At 34.8% G+C, this 22,957-nt stretch overlaps 2 protein-coding genes across 2 annotated transcripts; one reads left to right on the top strand and one right to left on the bottom strand.

The window, feature by feature from the left end:
* Positions 1 to 406: 406 nt before the first annotated feature.
* LOC124917402 (protein SRC2-like) lies at positions 407 to 1,855 on the top strand. Its single transcript, XM_047457850.1, has 2 exons — positions 407 to 789; positions 1,164 to 1,855. Exons 1-2 carry the CDS (start codon positions 445 to 447, stop codon positions 1,758 to 1,760), a joined length of 942 nt encoding a protein of 313 aa, XP_047313806.1. The 5' UTR covers positions 407 to 444; the 3' UTR covers positions 1,761 to 1,855.
* A 14,810-nt stretch (positions 1,856 to 16,665) lies between these two features.
* Positions 16,666 to 17,235, bottom strand: LOC124917399. Its single transcript, XM_047457846.1, has 2 exons — positions 17,026 to 17,235; positions 16,666 to 16,920 (listed from the first exon to the last, which is right to left on the bottom strand). Exons 1-2 carry the CDS (start codon positions 17,233 to 17,235, stop codon positions 16,666 to 16,668), a joined length of 465 nt encoding a protein of 154 aa, XP_047313802.1.
* Positions 17,236 to 22,957: the final 5,722 nt, after the last annotated feature.

Raw genomic sequence — 22,957 nt, 5'->3', positions numbered from 1 at the left:
TAATATATATATATATTTTTTAAATTCTAATCTCTAATTCCCTCCATTTTAATCCATAATCTCTAAATTCTAAATTTTAATCTTTAAAATAAAAAATAAAAATAAAAAATGGAGTAGATGAGAGAAATTTACTATTTAAAAAATTATATAATTAGTAGAATAACTTTGATAAATTAAAATAAATATTTTTACAAAATAATATGTTATAAATTGGCAAATAAATTAATTTATTGAACAATCCCCGAAATGTTTGTTCATAAAGAAGAAGTTTCTTTCGACCTTCGTCTCTTCGTGTGGGTAAAAACTATTTAAGGCCTCTGAACATGCAACCTTGATGCATCATAATAATAACCGTTCTTCCGAAATTCTTATTTCTCTCTCCTTCTCTAATCATAAAAAAACTCTCCATAGAGAGATATCTTGCTTTCTCTCTGTAACAGAATCATGGAATATCGTCCGCTGGAAATCACGGTGATCTCGGCCAATGATCTCAAGGACGTAGGCCGCTTCTCCAAGATGGACGTCTATGTCGTCGTTTCTCTTTCCGACGAGCCCTGTAGCACTTGCCGTACTCCAATCCATAAGGACGGTGGAAAATCCCCTAAGTGGAATCACAAGGTAAAGCTCTTCGTCAATGAGAATTACCTTTCGAGAAACCCTAAATTAATCTTCAATATTCGCGCCGATCGTACCTTCTCTGATAAAGATGTTGGCGAGGTTTCTATCCCTCTCAAGGACCTTCTTCATTCCTCTGACTCCATCTCAGCCGAACGCAGCGTCGAATATAAGGTAAATCATATGATTATGGAATAAATCTGGTAGATTGTGAGTAAATTGTTAGGTTGATCATATCAAATTACATGAATCAATAGATTTCAAATAGCTTACAATTCCTAATATAGGGTTTCATGGTAGCTGATTATTTGCCGTAGAAAGCTCTCATTATTTCATTAATAGATCATCCAAAGATTCTCAAATTGACTCAAATTAACATATATGAAGTTCATTCCTAAGGAGTCCCGTTAATTCAATAATTCAGCTTGCTAGATCAATTCTTCTTTGGGAATTAAGAATTTATTCAATTCTTCAATAAGTGAAAGATCAAAACTTTATTTAGGTACAATATGCTAACTATCATTTACAATTAATTTATTACCATCTAGGTCCGCACACCCAAAGGCAAATCGGAAGGAAAACTAAAATTCTCATATAAATTTGGAGAAAAGTCTAAACAACCGGTTAACTCAACCAAGAACAGTGAACCCGTGACAGCCTACCCACCCTTCGCAGGGCCAAGCAAAGATCAATCGAGTTATGCTCAACCGCCACCAGCAGCAACTGCATATCAAGCACCACCACCAGCAACTGCATATCAAGCACCACCAGCAGCAACTGCATATCAAGCACCACCAGCAGCAACAACAGGTTATGGATATCCTCCTCAAGGATATGGAGGTTATCCTCCTCCACCTCCTCGAGGATATGGTGGTTATCCCCCGGCAGCCTATGGTGGTTATCCTCCTCCGGCTGGCTATGGTGGCTATCCTCCTCCGGTAGGCTATGGGGGTTATATGTCACAGCAACCACCGCCTATGCAGGCTCCTCAGAAGAAGAAGAAGAATAACTTTGGGCTAGGAATGGGAGCGGGATTATTAGGAGGATTGTTGGTTGGTGATATGATATCGGATGCGGGAGATAATATGGCTGCTTATGATGCGGGGTATGATGATGGATTCGACGATTCTGCATTTGGATTCTGATTGAATTCCGGTATATTTGATGCATTTATTATGCTCAAGAACCACTAATTGATTTGCTGTTTGTTAATACTATAATCAAGTTATCTATTGAGAATAATAGTTATTATGATTATAAGAAATGGTAACGTTAAGATGATTTGGTTATTTAATTGATCTTTTTGCTGGTTTTACATGCATTTTCTTTTAAAAACTTTCATCTTCTAAAATCACGGATAGTTATTAAATTTCATTCGTCTTCACCAGCTTCTGAACTTGAACCAAATAAAAACAGCATCCAACCTTTACAGAAGTGTGGCTTGGTTCCATGTAGAGCGCCATCATACAAAATTATTTTTTATATATTACATAGAGAATTATTTTTTATATATTACATAGAGAATATGGATGGCAATTTAAACTTGGGTCTACATTAACCAAGCTGAACTTATTATTTTTTATATATTACATAGAGAATATGGATGGCAATTTTAAATTGGGTCTACATTAACCAAGATCTGAACTTATTGAGACGGAATTTTCTCGTTATGATTGAGATCGAGGCGAATCGGGAAAAAGCTAAAAGATATTGACTAGAGATCGGGACAGGAATTAGGGATTGAAAATTTAAAACTAGGCCGATATTAACCAAGCCGATCTGAAATAATACGATTTGATTGACATTTTTACCATTTTCATGCCTTTTTGAATCAACCAAATAATTGCACATATCTTCCTTCCATTTTTTTTACCTAATATTGAGGCACATCAAATTAAGTCTCAAAATCCTAGGCCCAATTCCACAAATTTTCCACATTGTCTCTATGTCTATTGTCAAACGAATGAGCTTCATCGCGAAGAACACCCTTGAATCGATTCTCCTACTTCTCCGATTACGTTCCAACCTTTGTGACATGAATCAAGTCGTAACATTTCCAAAACTTGATTCCCGTCACCAGCTTCGTGGCCATATATGCAGGTTTTTCATTTGTGTGAACCTTCTCCACAACTACCGCTTCACTCTCGAATGTAGTGAAGTCCAATGTCGATGTGTTTTATGCGTTCGTGAAACATTGAGTTCTTGGACAAATGTATGGCGCTTTGGTTATCGCAAAACAACTCCACTTTATATTGCTTCACCTTAAATTCACCCACGAGACCCTTCAACCAAAGTACCTCATTGACGCCCTCCGTCACAACGATATATTCGGCCTCCGTTGTTAAAATGACAACTACGGATTGTAATTGTGCCTTTCAACTTATTAAGCATCCAAATAGGATAAACACATACCCCATTAGGGACCTTCACTTGTCCAAGTCACTTGAAAAATCAGCATCAACATTTTCTCTCAACTTATCATCACCTACACCTGTCCGTTTAAAAAAAGACCGAAATCTAAGGACCCCCAACGTAACGGAGAACCCACTTTGTCCCATCCCTTGTTTTTCCCCGAGTTTTCTATAAAGCGACTAACAAAACTGATTGTGTGAGCAAGATTGGGTCGCGTACATATCATGGCATACATTAGGCTCATGACGATACTCGCCTATGGGGTGTTTGTCATTCTCACATTTTCCTACACGGTACTCGATGATATCTTTGAGAAGAACTTGAAATGAGTAGCTAATGGCGTTTAAACAACCTTAGCGTTAGACATCCCAAACTTGACGACCACTTTTCGGAGGTAGTCGCTTTGAGACATGAACAAAGAGTCTTTATCCTTAACGACAGATATTACCGAAAGTTTTATAAAACTCTCCTAATTGATCCCGAGAGGAACAAATCTTTCGTTATTGAAAATAGATTCCGAGAGGGGTGTAAAACTTTCGGGTTTACTAATTAGTACCGAAAGTTCTACAAAGAACTTTCGGTTTTGATATTCCCCAAAAATCAAAAAAAAATTCTAAGTGTTGGGAGTTGGTTAATTGCAAAGGTTATTCCAAAAATTTTCGGTTTTACCTTTCCTGAAATGTTTAAATACGAAGGTTTTCCATTAAACCGTCAGATTTGACTCATCCCAAAAAATTGAAAAAATATTCTAAGTTGAAGAATGATTAATTGCGAAGGTTATTTAAAGAACTTTCGTTTTTACCTTTTCCTGAAATTGTTAATTGCGAAGGTTTATCCTATAAACCTTCGGTTTTGACTCATCCAAAAAAAGACAAAAAAAAATTAAATCCCGTGATTCCTATTACCGAAGGTTTATTAAAAAACCTTCGTTTTAAGGTGGGTCAAAACCGAAAGTAATATTAAAATCTTCGGTAAATACCTTTATAAATACAAACTCTAACCCTTCTCTTTTTCATTCGCCTCTCTCCTTTCTCTCTCTCTCCTGCGCCGCAGCCGCCTCCACCGCTTCTCTTCTTCTTCTCCGTTCCAGGTTAGTTTTTTTTTTGTTTTTTTTGTTCTTCTTTGCCGTGATTTATTTGTTTTTGTTAATTATTAGATTTAGATTTGTTATCATTTAGTTTATATTATCTAGATTTATGCTAGTTTAGATTATTTTGTTTGGTAGTTTGATTTAGATTTGTTATTGTTTAGATTAGATTTAGGTTAGTTTGTTAAATATATATGATTTTGTTAGATTTTGTTAAATGAATGATATATTTTGGTTATTGTGTTTGATATAATGCATTTAAGATGGGTGAGTCATGGCAAAGTATTCAGCATACACCAGAGAAACTGTCCCGGTCATACCAGAATTTGCTAGCAGCATCAAAAACTACGGCACGTGAGGAAGAGGTGAGAAAAATGACAGTGGAATTGGAGGAAATTCGATTGAGGGATGCAGAAAGAGGCCAATTGCTTACTGAAATTAAAGTGAACAGGGCTGAAATGGTGCAAAAATTGGAGAATTTCGAACAACAAATTGAATTGTTGAAGAGGCAGAATCGACCACCCCCTCCTCCCCCCACATCTACTAATTTCTAAATTATATTGTTTGATTAATTATGTGTTATCTTTTCCGTACGAATGATGACATTTTGGTGTGTTTTGCTTTCATAATTATGAATTATTATTATTATCCTTTGGTTTTGATTTATTAATGTTGTTTATGAATTCTTTTCCTTTATTTATTAGATTGCCAAAAAAATAGGGTAATTGCGAAGGTTTATTGGCAAATCTTCGTTTTTTGACCCAAATTCTAAGTGTTGGGTAGGGTCAAAACCAAATGTTTTCAAATAAACCTTCGGTTTTGACTTTTGTTTAAAAAAATCAAAAAAAAATCTAAGTGTTGGGAAGGGTCAAAACCAAAAGTTTTCAAATAAACCTTCGGTTTTGACCCTTGTTTAAAAAAAGCAGAAAAAATTCTAAGTGTGGCTAAGGGTCAAAACCGAAGGTTTTCAAATAAACCTTCGGTTTTGACCTTTGTTTAAAAAATCAAAAAAAATTCTAAGTGTTGGGTAGGGTCAAAACCGAAGGTTTTCAAATAAACCTTCGGTTTTGACCTTTGTTTAAAAAAATCAAAAAAAATCAAAGTGTTGGGAAGGGTCAAAACCGAAGGTTTTCAAATAAACTTTCGGTTTTGACATTTGTTTAAAAAAAAATCTAAAAAAAATCTAAGTGTGGGTAAGGGTCAAAACCAAAGGTTTTCAAATAAACCTTCGGTTTTGACCTTTGTTTAAAAATAGAAGAAAAAAAATTCTAAGTGTGGGTAGGGTCAAAACCAAAGGTTTTCAAATAAACCTTCGGTTTTGACCTTTATTTATAAAAATCAGAAAAAATTCTAAGTGTTGGGTAGGGTCAAAACCGAAGGTTTTTAAATAAACCTTCGATTTTGACCTTTGTTTAAAAAAAGAAGAAAAAAAATTCTAAGTGTGGGTAAGGGTCAAAACCGAAGGTTTTCAAATAAACCTTCAGTTTTGACCTTTGTTTAAAAAAATTAGAAAAAATTTTAAGTGTTGGGAAGGGTCAAAACCGAAGGTTTTTAAATAAACCTTCGGTTTTGACCTTTGTTTAAAAAAAGAAGAAAAGAATTCTAAGTGTGGGTAATGGTCAAAACCGAAGGTTTTCAAATAAACCTTCGGTTTTGACCCTTCCCAAAACATTCTATTTAAGGTCAGGACCGAGAGGTTTATTCAAAACTTTCGGAAATAACCATCAAAACCGAAAGTTATATATAAAACTTTCGATTTTACCGCTTCATAATATGTTAAATTAATTGGTTTTTCACCTACTAATCTAGACTTCTAAATAATTTAATCAAGTGTGTGTTGTTTTTTAAAAATTAAGTTTGTGTTTAATGTTAAAATGTTTATGATTGTGTTTGATTATATAAAGAAGTGTATGTTTGTGTTTGATGATCACATGTGTATAAAGTTTGATCATATGGATTGTGTAATGTTTTAAGGTTATCAAATGTGTTAAATTAATGTTGTTCAAAGTAATTAGAAGATTAAAAACCAATTATTTTCACAATTTGTGAAATGGTAATTCAAAGTTAATGGTATAATTTTCGGAAATAGCTATCAAAACCGAAAGTTATACCATTAACCTTCGGAATTACCATTTCACAAATTGTGAAAATATTTGATTTTTTTACTTTCCAATCTAGACTCATAACTAATATAATCAAGTTGTTATATTCTAAAAATTGAGATTGTGTTTAATGTTAAAATGTTCATGATTGTGTTTGATTATATAGAGAAGTGTATATAATGTTTATGTTTGATTATCCTATGTATTTGTGTAATGTTTGATCATATGGATTGAGAAATGTTTTAAGGATATCAAGTGTGTTAAATTAATGTTTTTCAAAGTTATTAGAAAGTGAGAAACCAATTAATTTAACAATTTGTCAAGTTGTAAAATCGAAAGTTAATTAAATTAGTTTCGGAAATAATGATCAAAACCGGGAGATTTAGACACATCTCTCGGAATTTTAATGATCAAAACCGAGAGATATATACAAATCTCTCGGAAATATGAAACATCAAAACCGAGAGTTTTATGATTAAATCTCGGAATTAATCAATTGATCAAAACCGAAAGTTAATCATACAACTTTCGGTAATGAAACATCAAAACCGAGAGTTATATGATTAACTCTCGGAATTAATCAATTGATCAAAACCGAAAGTTAATCATAAAACTTTCGGTAATGAAACATCAAAACCGAGAGTTATATGATTAACTCTCGGAATTAATCAATTGATCAAAACCGAAAGTTAATCATAAAACTTTTGGTAATGACCAATTAAAAAAACAAAACCCGCGACTTTCTTTCTTTCTTCTCTCCCCGATTCTCTCTCCCCGACCATTCGATTAAAGACGACACCGGATTGAAGACGCCGCCGCCACCAGCCTGCTGCTTGAAGACCCCGACGTCGCTTGAAGAACTGCTGAGCCACCGACTCCGCTTGAAGACCCCGCTGTCGCGCCGCCGTTTGAAAACTGCATTTCAAGGTTAGATTTGTTAGATTAGGTTTTAATATTTGTTAGATTAAGTTTTAGATTTGTTAGATTAAGTTTTTAGATTTGTTAGATTAGGTTTTAGATTTGTTAGATTAGGTTTTTATATTGATTTGTTAGATTATGTTTATCAATGTTAGATTAGGTTTGTTAGATTATATTTTGTTTGGTATATGATTTAGGTTAGATAATTTGGTTTGATTTTGTTTGATTTGGTTTGATTTATGTTAGATTTTGTTTAATTTAGGGTTTTGGTTTGATTGAGGTTAGATTTGATGAATATGTTTGACGTGTTGGTTAAATTAAGTTATATGTTATATATTAGGTTCTTTTGATATGATTAATGTTTGAATATTTGGTTATATTAAGGTTTGATTTGATGAATATGTTTGATTATATTTATTGTTATTAGGTTTGGATTAGGACCTTCATCCACCGCCGCCTGAAGACCCAGATCGGCACCGACCCTCTGTCTATTGAAGATCGCCAAGCTTCCTCCACCTTCAGCTACCTCCTCTACCGTCGCCGCGCCTCTCCACCGCCGCCGCCACAACTGTTAAATAAGGTCAATTTTTAAGGTTTTTAATAATATTAGAATTATATTATTATGTTGTTAGGATTATATTGGATTTTAGTTATGAATTGAATTATGTTGAATTAGATTTGATTATGTTAGATTTGGTTTATGTATGAATGAATTAGATTTTAGGTTAGAATTGAATTGTTTGGATTAGATTGGATTTTAGGTATGAATTGAATTGTTTGAATTGTGTATGATTGAAATAGTGTTGGATAGGATTTGGTTTTATGTTAGATTTGGTTTATGTATGAATAAATTATATTTTAGGTTAGAATTGAATTGTTTGGATTATATTGGATTTTAGGTATGAATTGAATTGTTTGAATTATGTATGATTGAAATAGTGTTGGATTAGATTTGATTTTAGGTTAGATTTATGGTTTGATTGACGTTTGATTAGGTTTGATTAGTGTGAAAAATTAGTTAGATTTATGAATATTTGTTTTGATTGATGTTGATTTAAGTTATATTTTGGTTAGATGTATGTATTTAGGTTAGAATTATGTAAGATAAATGGAAGCCTAATTTATGTAAATAATAATGCGGGTTGTTTTCCATTTTATTAGAAATATGGAAGTACCCGATAAAAGCTGGATGACCTTACGTCGAGATCATCCAGATTACGAGGAAGGTGTTGACAAATTCCTTGAGTTTGCTGTTAGGATTACATCCCGACAAACAGTGAAATGTCCTTGCGTGAAATGCTTGAACATTCCGTTTATGGAAATAGACGAAGTGAAGACTCACCTCATCATTTATGGAATAAATGTTCATTATGAGTACTGGTATTGTCATGGAGAAAAGAGACGTACTACTCAAGTGGTTAATGACGATGTCGATGAAGATGCCGATGACTTCGATGATGATGATGATGACGATGATCAGTCGGAGGATGCCGTGCCGGAATTCAACAATGCGAGACCGGAGATGAATAATACAGTTAATGAAGAGGTCAATGAAGAATGTTATATGCACAATTTTATAAACGATGTGTTCTCCAACGTTAATGATGTCCCGAACAACCATGAACCAGTCGAAGATGCGCATAGATTTTATAAATTGTTTGATGATTGCAAACGACCATTGTATGAAGGTGCTCGAATAACGAAATCATCAGCACTACTAAAACTACTTCACATAAAAAATGAATGTCAATGGACAAATTCTTCGTTCGATATGTTGCTGCGTCTTCTTAAAGACTACATATTACCGATTGACGCTCAATTGTCAAACTCCTACTACGAAAGTAAAAAATTCATTACTGATATCGGGCTTAAATATGACAAGATAGACGCATGTAAGAACAACTGTGTGCTATTTTGGAAGGACGGCAAAAATGAAGATTCTTGTAGAGTTTACGGTCTTTCAAGATGGAAAGTCGACGAAATGGGAAATTCATTCCAAAATAGGTGTTTGGATATTTCCCTCTAATACCAAGACTGCAAAGACTATACATATCCTCAAAAACGGCTCCAATGATGAGATGACATAATGAAGGAAGAGTTGATAGTGATACGTTGAGACATCCCGCTGATTCCTTAACTTGGAAAACGTTTGATGAAAATTATAAAGATTTTGCGTCGGAATCTCGAAACGTAAGACTGAGTTTATCAAGCGATGGGTTTCAACCAATTACAAATGGGAAAAAGTCATACAGTGCTTGGCCGGTTATTCTCGTTCCTTATAATGTGTCACCCACGACTTGCATGGATTCTAGCAATTTTATTTTATCTATGTTAATTCCGGGTCCAAAGAGTTCGGGAGATGCAATTGACATATTTCTCCGACCATTGATCGACGAGTTGACTGAACTGTGGCAAACTGGTGTGAGAACGTTTGATGCACACACCTCGCAATACTTTAACATGTGAGCGACGTTGTTGTGGACCATTAACGACTTTCCCGCCTACTCAAATTTATTAGGCTGGAGTACGAAAGGTAAATCCGTTTGTCCTTATTGTAACAACGACATGGTATCTCTTCGATTGGTTCATGGTTCCAAACAATGTTACATGGGTCATAGACGCTTCCTTACCAAAGCACAAATACAGAAGGGATAAAGAGTCGTTTGATGGTCGAACAGATTATAGAGAGCCCCTAAATTGTTAACGGAGCAAGAAAGTTACGAGCAAGCACGAGACCTAGAAGACATAATTTTTAGTACGGATCTGAGCAAGAAAACCAAGATATATCATGAAACGCGGGGAGACAATTGGAACAAACTTAGCATTTTCTTCCGTTTGCCTTATTAGAAATCACTATTATTGAGACATAATTTGGATGTGATGCATATTGAGAAAAATATTTGTGATAGCGTGTTGGGAACAATAATGAATGTGAAAGAGAAGACTAAGGATGGTCCTAAAGCCCGTAAAGACTTACAACTCTTAGGCATAAAATCATGGTTGCATCCTATAAATGATGAATGATTGGTTCATTATCCAGAAGCGTCTTTCACTTTGACATCCGATAATAAAAAATGTCTTTGTAAATTCTTGAAAGATCTCAAGTTGCCTGATGGTTTTTGCTCAAATATCGGGGGTTGTGTGAATTTGGAAGAGAAAAAGATTTAGGGATTAAAGAGTCATGATTGTCATATTTTGTTGGAATATTTTATTCCTTTAGCAACCCGTGGATTACTTCCAGATAATGTGTATGATGCGTTAGTAAATTTGTCTTGGTTCTTTCGGTTGTTGTGTTTCAAAGAGTTGATTCAAGCGGACCTCGAACAATTGTACATGGATATTATATTGACACTTTGCAAATTTGAAATGATTTTTCCGCCGTCAATCTTCGACATCATGATACATCTCCCGGTTCACTTGTCATTTGAAGCTTTGCTTGGGGGACCTGTTCAGTATCGATAGATGTATCCGTTTGAACATTACATTGGTACAATGAAAAGATATTTGCGGAATAATAACCACCCCGAAGCCTCTATAAGCGAAAGCTATCTTGTAAATGAGAGTATTAGTTTATGTGTCAGGTATATGGAGGAAGAAAAGCAAGAAAATGCAAAAACTGAAATCTCGGGCATTTCAATATTTTCATCGTTGGAAGACCTATCTAACGGAAAAATATACAACTTGGATTATATCGATCGAGTGACAGCTCATTCATACATTTTGAAAAATTGCCCCGAAGTATAACCTTTTTACATGTAAGATTATATGTTGCTGTTATTAATTAGCATTAAAGAGTATGCTATTTAATATTCGATCTATTTGCATAGATTATATGCAGTATTGCAATAACAACGAGTCCCGTGAAGAAACGTTTGCCGCCTATTTCAAGCATCGAGTGAGTAAATTATAAACCATATATCCTAACTCTTTATATTTATTTTAATGACTACATTTCGGGTATATATATAGGTCGCTCAATTAGCAGAATTTAACGACATATCAAGAGACCTCAAGATCTTAGGAGAAGGTCCAAGTATGTACTCGTCTATGTATGTTTGGTGTAAAGTAAACGGATATAAAGTCTGTACAGAAAAACACGACGAAGATTTGACCACTCAAAATAGTGGGGTGGTTGTTGAAGGGTATAACGGGTTTGAAACTATGTCATACTACAGACTTTTAACGAATATAATCGAAGTACAATACTTTTCTCACAAACGAGTTGTTTTATTCAAGTGTAAGTGGTTTGATACACACTCGGGGGAACTAGGAGTGAAAGTGGATAAATTTGGCTTTGTAAGTATAAATGTAAACCGAATTTTAAAAACCCAAAGTGAAGACCCGTATATATTGGCGAGTCAAGCAAAACAAGTATTCTACGCCCCTAATATGTCAGCCCGACCCGGTTGGAAGATTGTGATAAAAATAAATTCGCGGTTTAAAAATATATAGTTCAGATTAATTAATTAGGTATATTTATGTTTTTTACTTTCTATTCATTTTTATTACTACTTTATTTCAACTATTCGCTCATTTATTAATGGTATGCATTAAGAATGTCTAAAGGTAGTAAAGAACCTTGGTGGAGTATGAGGAAAACACCCAGCAAACTGTCTAAGTCGTACCATAACCTCATTGCACAATCAGAAAACTTAAGGCTCCGAGAATCATCTTCTAGAGATCAACCACCTATTGTTGTGATCCCGATAGCTAATGATCCTCCAACAGACGAGGATGTTAATGGTGCTGAGGCTGAAGAGTTTGTAGAGAGTACATTTGCTGATATGGGGGATGACGATGAGACTGACGACGATGGGTCACGAGGAGCCTCACGAGGAGGATGACGAGGAGGAGCACGATTCTACTCCCGACCCATCATCGACAAGTAGCTTGTTTTTACAATTAGTTATTGTTTGAATTGATTCACATATCTAATTATGAATTTGATAATTTTGAAGAATTTTCTGTCCGCAAGAGACGGGGGAAGAACAAGAATATTGCTCTATCTAAGAGGCCAGCGGGGACAAGGATTCCTTTGACTTTTAGAGAGGTAGATGGGAGGCCCGGCGGTGCTGACGTGGGAAGAACACAGTGGTCTAGACATGTGGGGTCGGTTGTGCGGACCCCTCAACCGTCTCACACCGTCTTTTAAAGTGGAATGCATTAAGTGCGGACCAATTGGATTCTATTTGAACTGCTATGATGGTAATAATTATTACTTAATTATACTTTAATCATTAAATAATTGTTTATAACATTTGAATATTTTTTTTTCAGGATCCGTTCGAGGCTACTAATGGTTCTATTGATACTTATCGAAAGACCGTATTGGGACACGCCAAGCAGATATAGGATAGATGGCGCTCGAATTTGAACAAGGGATATATCCGCGTCCATAAAGGAGACGAGGCGGCGGTACTGGCCAATCCTCCACCAGACTACGATCGAGATGATTGGGAGTTTGTGTGTCGCAACCATTTCTTCACGGGAAATTTAAGGTACGGTTTCATAATTCAAATAAAAGTTGATATTAATTATTCTAACTTCATTTTTTATTTAAAATTCAGAAAAACAGTAGTACAAATATTGTTAACAGGAAGAAGCTAAAATTCTCACATCATACGGGAAGTAGACCGTTTGCTCAAGTTGAAGAAAAGTTGGTAAGTACATTATTTGTAATAATTTAATATAAATATTGTTATTAATTATATAAATCATTTCTTTCAACAGGCGCTTGAAATGGGACGGGCACCGTCTGTCATTGAAGTATTCAAGAGGACCCGTACCCCAAAACCGATAAAAGAAAACCCAACCCCCATCCCGGACGAACACGTGCAAGAGAAAATTGTAAGTGAATTGAATATGGATAGTTTTTTATTATAGAAATGATACTTTATTTCAATTGTACAGGTTGAGATGGAGGAAGTTCTTAGTAACGAACCTGAAATATCTGATTTTGAATTGACGGAGAGGGTGTTCGGACAACAAAAACACGGGGGAGTGTTCAGAATGGGATCAGGCATCCGGCCCACACACTTTCGTGAGGATCGTCGAAGTGGAAACAGTCCACAACAAAACAATGATCGATTCTATGAAGAGAATCAAAGAATGACGCTCAAACTGGAGGAATTGGAGAAGAGGGATGAAGAAAGAATGCGCACAATTAATGAAATGCAAGCGGAAAAGCAAGAAATTGTGACAAGAATGGAGAGGGAGAAGTTAGAAATGAATGCAAGAATGAAGAGCTTTGAATTGTTTATGATGCAACATCAACAACCACCACCTCCTCCTCCACAAGCTAATTCTAGTACGTTTTAATTGGTTGTTTCGATTGAAAACAGGTTTTGATTGGTTGTTCCGATTTGAATTTAAAACAGATTGTTCGGATAATTAGTTTGGTTGCGAATTTTGTAATGATAAAGATCATTTCATGTATGTGTCATTTCTTTTATTATTGATATATTGGTTTGGCTGAACAAGTTTTGGTTGCGAGCAAAATAATCGGCCTATTTTGTACATTTTATAGGAAAAAACCAAAAGTGAATGTAAATCTTTCGGTTTTTCTTCATAGGAAAAACTGAGAGTTATATGAAAAGCTTTCGGGTTTTAAATTGAAGAAAAACTGAAAGTTCTTTCATAAACCTCTCGGTTTTGTATCAAAGGGAAAAACCGAAAGTTAATTCTAAAACTTTCGGTTTTTTCCTTTGGAGTAAAACCGAAAGTTAATTAAAAAACTTTTGGTTTTTCCATTTAAAGAAAAAGCGAGAGTTAATTATAAAACTTTCGGTTTTTTCCTTTGGAGTAAAACCGAAAGTTTTCTAATTAACTTTGGGTTTTACTCCAAAGGGAAAAACCGAAAGTTTTATAATTAACTTTCGGTTTTTCTTTCTGATGAAAAACCGAAAGTTAATTGTAAAACTTTCGGTTTTTCCCTCTGATGAAAAACCGAGAGTTAATTTTAAAACTTTCGGTTTTTCTCTTTGAAGTAAAACCGAAAGTTTTACAATTAATTTTCGGTTTTACTCTCAGGTGTCTAAACCGAAAACTCTACGATATCTCTCGGTAAACGCCCAATTGTTTTTAATGAAAGAGTCAATATCGAGGGATGGCGAGAGTTACCTAAACTGTCGGTATTGGGTCTATACCGAAGGTTATAGGGTCAAAACCGAGAGTTTTTACTCTCGTTTTTACCCATTTTTCACCAGTGGAACTATGAACTCATCAAAGCGAAAATACCATTGTCTTGGGGATTGTTTCAAACCATAAAGCAAGTGTTTTAGAAGACATACATTTCCTTCATCATCGTATTTATTGAACCCCTCGAGTTGTGTCATGAAGATCTTCTCCTCCAAAAGTTCCCATGAAGAAATGTCATCTTCACACCCATTTGCTTGAGCTCCAAGTCAAACTGATTCACTAGAGTGAGAAACACATGAATGAACGCGTGCTTCACTATCAGGGTGTAGATCTCGTTAAAGTTGACCCATTCGCGTTGTGTGAAGCTCTTAGCTACCAATCTCGCCTTAAACCTTAGTTTGTTACTACCCTTTACACCTTCTTTGCACTTGAACATCCACTTTGAATTAACCACCCACTGATTCTTGAGTTTGCCACCAACTCCCATGTCTTGTTTTTGTCAAGCAATGTCATCTCCTTCGCCATAACACGCTTTCATTTAGTTCTCTCCTTGCTCTCTATCGCTTTTCTAAACGATCTCGACTTTAAATCTTGTACTTTATCTTACACAAGGAATGCAAAGTCCGCCAAATTGGAGTAGCCAAATCTCTCTAGAGCTTGGGTTGTCCTACAGTCTTTATCTCGCGCTAACTGGTAGGAGCTAAGATTCTCTTCCGGATCCATACATTCCTCCTCTATCTGACCGTTTATTTTATCTTCTTCATTAGCATCCCCCGTGTCTACCGATTCTTTAGTAATCCCTCTTATGACTACACCTCAAATTTGGTCGTCTCTCTAGCGACTTCTTTAGCTTCGACTGACTGTGTTGTTTCATAATACGACTCGGTTTCCCTAAAGACAACATCACGACTAATGATGCACTTGGTCATCTCCGTGTCCTTGTAAAACAATTTCCAACCCTTTAATCCCTCAGACTATCCAATGAGTATACACTTTTTCACTCTCAAATCAAGTTTTCCATCATGTTGGTACATATGAGCCACACAACCAAATACCTTCAAGTTTTCGAGTTTTGGAGGAGTGTCATTCCAAATTTCTTCTGGTGTCTTGCATTCTAATGAAAGTGATGGACAACGATTGATAAGATATTCCCTAGAGTTAATCGCTTCATCCCAAAACTGCTTCAGTAGACCGGCCTCAAACAACATACACTAGACATGCTCAAGTAATGTTTTGTTCATTCGCTCCACCAATCCATTCTTTTGTGGTGTTTGTCGGACGGTTTTGTGACGAACCATTCCTTCTTTCTTGATAAACTAATTGAAATCCTCACTTATGTACTCCAAACCGTTATCTGTTCGGAGCTTTTTAGCCTTCTTCCCGGTCTGAGTCTCTACCATCTTCTTCCACTCTTTGGACTTAGCAAATGCCTCATCATAGTGCTTCAAAATGTATACATAAACCTTGCACGAACAATCATCAAAGAAAGTGATGAAGTAAGATCTCCACCTGGAGTTATAGTGCTCGTTGGCCCCCACAAGCCTAGGTGAACATAACTAAGCGTCTCCCGAGTCACCTCAGCTGACCGCCCAAACTTCACCCTCGTAGGTTTATCGTATGTAGTTCTCGAAAAACTCCAAATCATAAAATTTCTCCTATCCAAAATAGCCTCTCTTACTCAACTCTTTCAAACCCCTCTCACTCACGTGCCCCAATCTCTTATGCCATAGATTTGTGGACGATACATCTCGAGGCTTCGCCACTGTCTCCATATCGCCAACCAAAGTGCTGCCTTAAAAGACGTAAAGAGTCTTCTCTCGCACGCCTCTCATTCCCACTAAAGACCCATTTGTTACCCTCAATATGTTCTTTTCACCTTCCATGACAAACCAAGTTAGTCTAGTGAGACGAGAGAGATTAAATTCTTCTGAAGGTCTGGGACGTGTCGTACGTCCGTCAATACCCTCTCGATTTCATTATGTGTCTTGAAACGCACTATTCTGATACCCATCACCCTATAAGACTTATTTTTACCTAACAAAACCTCGTCCACCAAAGTCTTCTCATGGGTCTTGAACCAACTCTCGTTAGGTGTCATATGAAACGAACACCCGGAATCTATAATCCAACGCTTGTCGGGGAAATTAGTGGAGACAACGAGAACGTTTGTACTTTCGTGCCCATTCTCGACCTCTTAAACAACCGTTGTTTCTCCGCTCTTCTTCCCTTCGTTACTCAAATCTGGACAATCTCTCTTAAGGTTCCCCTCCTTGTCACAATTGTAGAACTTAGTAGTTTTTTCACGAGATACTTCGAATGCCTCTCCTTCTTGAATTTATTGTCTCTCTTTTCGGCTCTCCCTTGAACAAAGATACCATCTCCACTTACATTGCTCTATTCATTTTTCTTCTTTTGGTCCTTCGATCTCAACGCACTCATCACATCATCGAGGGTAAGCTCCTCCCTCTCATGCTCGATTATGTCTACGAACGTCGTATACGACTTCAGTAAAAAATTTAAAATCATCAGTGCCTTATCCTCATCCTTGTATTTATCCCCGATATTTTCTAAATTAAGGAGAATCTTGACATAATCATCGAGATGCGTCTGCAAATGTTTCTCCTTAGTCATTCTAAACTTGAAGAATCCCTACTTTATGTAGATCCGAGACAATAGTGTCTTACTCATATACAAAGACTCCAACTGAAGCCACACATCTATTACTATTATGACACTAGCAACCTCTCACAACACCTTATCATCGAGACTAAGAATCAAGGTGATAGGCCTTTTCCAACACCTCCATCTTTTTCTCCGCGTCCATCGAGGCTGGTAATTGAGATCCCCCCTCGAGTTCTTTAGCAACTCACATTTTCCTAAGTGTGCCCTCATCTTCATATTCCACAACCCAAATTCCTTCGCCACATCGAACTTCTCGATATCAACCTTAAAAGTCGACCCCATCTCAAATCAAAAAATCGAACCGCGACCACCTTAACCCAACTTGGCTCTGATACCAATTTGTGGTGAAAACTATCACCTTAAGAATGAAAACGAAATAATAGCAATTGTAGTGCAATGTAGAACAATAGCGTAAAAGTAAGAAAGAACGAAATAACGAAACAATAATCTTTCCCAGGTTCGGACAACAATATTATATGTCATTCTTCGAATAATGGATTCAATAGAGTTATAATAAGGATTACAAACTTTCAATATCTCTGTTTGTTCTAGGCTTAGTCTCACGCCTCTCTTCTCGTTTACAATGTATATATATAGGCTTTTAGAATTCATAATCAGGGTAAAGATCATGTGATATCTTTGACGTCTCCACAATGATATGATCTCGTGGCGATTTAGTTGACATTTCTACAATAATACGATTTGATTGACATATTCACCATTATGTGATTTCATATATTTTTTAATCTAACAAATAATCGCACATATCTTCTTTTCCTTTTTGTACCTAACATTGAGGCACACCAAATTGGGCATCATAGCCTTATGCGAAATTCCACATAATAATAATGTCTTTGAATCAGCATAATTTAATATATATGAAGAATATCAATTTAAGTACGAATTTGGATAGAAATGTCAAATTTACTTATTAAATATCGATTATATACCAACTTGTTAAAATGTGTCAAATTTATTTAAACTAACGAAAATATTTAACACCTTTATAAAAAAATTAAATAAATAAATAAATAATTCATCTGCACTGTCATATCCATAGGTATATTTTCAACTTCACATTATTCCAATCAAACAAGTCATTAAAAAAATTAACCTTTAACTTACCCTACACTATAACCGAGCCACTTCCTTCCTTTTCACCTTTAACTTTATTATCTTCCATATTCAGCTAAATCTCGACATAGTGACTCCGATTAGCCGATTTGAACCCAGATAAAAAAATTAAGACTTCACAAGTTTTTGATATTCAGACCTCTAAAATCATGGACAGATCTAGATAAGAGGAGGCTGAGGTAGGCTATATCTCAAGGTAGTTCTTTCTAAACTTTATATTATATATATATATATATATATATATATATATTTAAACAATAGATCAGGAGTTATCTGGTGATCAAAACCCCCCATCAAATTATGGATTTTATTAACTTAATAATATGCGTTTGATATATAAAGTTACATTCTCATTTTACAAGACAAGAGCAACATAACCACTCAAATAATTTTCATAAAAAAATAACAAAATAGTAAACTAATAATAAAAATATCTAGAGTTATATCAATGTCGAGTAGTATGTAAAAATCAGTAAACTAAAGTTAAGAATTAAATTTAAATCGTTCTTAATATTTATAATCGTCTTCTCGAGTGTCTACTCATTTGATAATCTGCTTTTAGCGACGATTTTGTGTTTTTATTCTTATTTTCATGTTTTGTGTCTTTTTTTTTCTATATTCTCATCGAATAGGCTGAAATCAACTCAACTAAATTTTCATATTTTCTTTGTTTATATAGTTAGCATTTCACTTATTTAAAACATAATTAATTAAACTTCTCACGTTTTTTAACCTAATTTCTTTCAACTATATATTTTTAAATATATAATTTTTTTTTAAATCGGGTATTCTCATCCCTTTTTAGATTTCGTATATTCATTTTACTTTAGTAGAAGTATTTATAAATCGGTTCGATCAAAATGCTTAATAAATTTACGTATTATTCGTAATAGTGTAATACATATAATCTTTATAGTTCAGAGAAAATAAAATTTATGAATTCTCCCTTGTCTAAAGAAATCATAAGTTATTTGAGAGAAGCAACCACTTCTTCAAATCCTGCAACTCGAATATTCCTTTTCGAATTGAACCGGTCAATGAATTCTACGAGAGAACAAATTTCGAAATAAAGGAAAAACGACTAATATTGCATTGGAGCTTCTTTTATCAGAAAAACAAGATGTCAAATTTAGAAGATTGAAAAATTCCGATAGAATCCAACCAATGATTTGATTATTGTCGAGCTTAATTAATATTTTTTTTTAGTTCAAACAATTCTCTATCTGCATTCAGATTTGCCTGAAGAAGTTCCTCAAGCTAACAGGTAAGAAACTAGAAATACTCGTTTTAGTAAATTCAATCAGTAATAAATTAGTGCAATTTTTTATCTCTTCAAGAACAGTGCTTTGAAGGTTTTTGTTTCCATCGTGTTAGGATTTGGATCCCCAAATTTGACCTACTTGAAATAATATGTAAAAACACAAGAAAAGAATAACACAAGAAGACACAGAATTATAGTGGTTCACTCAAATGAGCTACGTTCACTTCAGTCGCTACCACGTTTCACTATGAAGAAGAAAAAAGAATACAAAGTTTTTGCCTCACACTTTATTCTTTAGAATTATGTCTTATCAATGTAAACCATTAATAATAACATATATAGGGTAAACATTCAAGTAATAAAACATAAATAACTCTTGGTCAAACTCAAGCCCAAACCCAAATACAAACCCAATAAACTCTATTAAATTTTTAGAGTTTATTATAAGTGTAAGCTCCATAACTCAACAATCTCCCACTTGGAGACTAGCTTCATAATCTCTCGATCGATAGCGGCTTTCTATCTGATGTCTTAACGAAGAAGAATAACTAAAGTTGCACACAACTTTAGTTTCTCGTTTGTCACAACTTTCGTTAGCATATCAGTTGGATTCTCACTCTCGGGAATCTTTTGAAGAGCTAACACTCCATCTTTTAAAGTTGATCGGATGAAAAGATAACAAACCTGTATATGTTTCGTTCTTTCATGATAAACTGGTTTTTTTGCAAACTGAATGGCACTCTAACTATCGCATTGTAACACACTTCCCTCGTAGTCTTGACATAATTCTCGTAAAAAGGGTTGCAACCATATCATCTTCTTAGCAGCCTCTGTCTCAACAATATAATTTGCCTTACAACTAGAAAGAGTAACAATCTTTTGTAATTTTGAAACTCAACTGATTGTAGTACCTCCCAAAGTATATAAAGTACCATGTTGTTCTCTTCCTACTATCAACATCACCACCATTGTCAGCATCAACATATCCTTCCAAACTCATATTAAACTTTCGAAAATAAAAAGCGAAACTCATACTTCCTCTTAAGTATCGTAGTATTCACTTTACTACTTCACAATGTTGTCTACCCGAGTTTCTCATGAATCTACTAACAAATCCCACTACATGTGTTATTCCTGGTCTTGTGCAAACCATCACATATATAATACAATCAATGGCAAAGGCATACGAAATAGTGGCCATATAATTTTTTTCATTTCTCTATCGAAGGCGACTAATCTTTACATAGTTTGAAGTGACTAGCTAAGGGGGTAGTAACTGGTTTTGCATCGTACAAGTTGAATCTGCTAAAAACTTTCTTCACATATTTCTAGTGTGAAAACTTGAGAACTTATTTATCCCTAAAAATTCTCATCTCAATAATTTGTTTTGCAGCACCTAAATCCTTTATTGCAAACTTTTCAGACAACTCTTTCTTTAGCTTGTTAATCTCATACAAACATGCTACAACAATCAATATGTCATCAACGTAAATTGGCATAATATTGTACAATTTATCAAACCTCTTGATATAGCAGCAATGATCAGTTTCACACATTAAAAAATTGTTACTTTTTATGAAGCTATCAAATTTCTTGGAGCCTGTTTCAAACCATACATACTTTTTAGAAGCTTACACATAAACTCATCTTTTCCTTTGATTTCAAATCCTTGTAGTTGTCGCATGTAAATATCTTCATCTAAATCACCATAAAGAAAAGAAGTTTTGACATTAATTTGTTGAAGATGAAGGTCTTCTCTCACAATCAAACTCAAAATAATTCTGAATGTCATTAATTTGACTACTAGAGAGAAGATCTCATTGTAGTCAATACCTTCCTTATATTGAAATCCTTTCACAACCAACCTTTCTTTGTACCTCATAGTTTTATCATATTCTTTTTAATCTTGAAGATCCATTTGTTGTGAAGTGATTTCTTTCTCTTTGATAGTTCAATGAGATCCGAAGTCTGATTCGACGTCAAAGAGTCCATCTCATCTATCATTACAGACTCTCACTTTACTAATTCATCAGATTGTATTACTTCCTCATAATATTTAGTTTTGCCTTTATCTCTCAACAAGATATAGTTTAGAGATGGGGACCACCTCTCGACTAGTTTTCGATTTCTTGATGATCTTCTCAACTGTATAGTCGGTGTTTGCTGATTTGCCTTTAGGGCCACGTTCTCAACGATTTCATCTTCAACAACACATTGGCCTTCTTCGATAGTTGGTATATGTTTAGCTGAGAAATCTCTCAAATCAATTGTACCAGTTTCTTCCAGTTTTGAATCACCATTTGATGTCTTCCCAACACAATCTTTGTAGAGAACTTGTTCATTGAATATAGCGTTTCTACTAAGAATGATTTTCTGATTTTGATTATCCTAGAAACGATAACTAAACTCGATATTACCATAACCAATGAAAAAAAATTATTAGACTTTGGATCAAGTTTGCTTCTATCACATTCATTAATATGAACATATGATAAACAACCAAACTCTTTCAAATAAAAAAGGTTTACCTTTTATTGTTCAAGGCTTTTTCAGGAATTCTGAATTCAAGAATAGAGGGTCCTATGTTTATCAAGTAGGCAGCAATATTGATAGCTTCTGCCCAGAATGTTTTAAGCAGCCCATCATGCAATATCATGTTTCTAGCACGCTCGTTCAATATTCGATTCATCCGTTTAGTTACTCCATTCTCTTGAGGTATTCGGAGAATATTCTTCACCATACTGATCTCATTTACATCACAATATTCTATAAAATCTAAATTGGTGTACTTGCCTCTATTGTCTCTCAAGTATTTAACATTTTGATTTGTTTCATTTTCAACCAAAGTTTCTACTTCTTGAAAATAACAAATACATCAGACTTGTTCTTCATAAAGTAAACCCATATTTTTCTTGTTGAATTATCTATAAAATTCACATTGTAGTATGATCCGCCAATAGAAGAAACAAGTGTAGGTCCCCACACATCAGTGTATATCAACTCTAGACTTTCTTTCTTGAGATCCTTCCCAATATTTAAGAAAATCACATATTTTTGTTTTTCACATAACTGATGTTCAACAGAATTCAATTCTAGAATATGTTCATTCTTTAAAAGAATTTTCATCAATTTTCGCTTATATGGCCCAATCTGTAATGTCATACCTCATTGTGCTTCGAGTTATCAACTACAACATCAACTGTTTCTCTACAAGTTGAAGTCGTGTATAACATTTCAGTTTTATGACCTCGAACAACAACTATTGCTCCTTAGTTATCTTCCACGAACCATTTCTACAACTGAAATTGTGACCTTCTTCATCAAATTGTGTAACGAAAATTAGATTGCGCATTAAACCTTGAATGTGTCTCACCTTATTAATCTTCCAAACAAAACCATTTTCCATCTTCAATTTGATGTCCCTCATGCCAATAATATTCAGTGGTTCACCATCTACGTGATAAACCTTCTCACAGTTTCCAGACACATAATTCTCCATTAATTCTTTGTGGGCAATAGTGTGGAAAGATGCTCCTGAGTCCAAAACCTATGAATTTATCGGGCTATCAATAGACAAAAGCAACACATTAGTGACAATTTCTGTAACTG

The sequence above is a fragment of the Impatiens glandulifera genome, unplaced genomic scaffold (genome assembly GCF_907164915.1).
Source record: "Impatiens glandulifera unplaced genomic scaffold, dImpGla2.1, whole genome shotgun sequence".
NCBI lineage: Eukaryota > Viridiplantae > Streptophyta > Magnoliopsida > Ericales > Balsaminaceae > Impatiens > Impatiens glandulifera.
The sequence above is the reverse complement of the archived record's forward strand: the minus strand, read 5'-3'. Positions and strand labels throughout refer to the sequence as shown.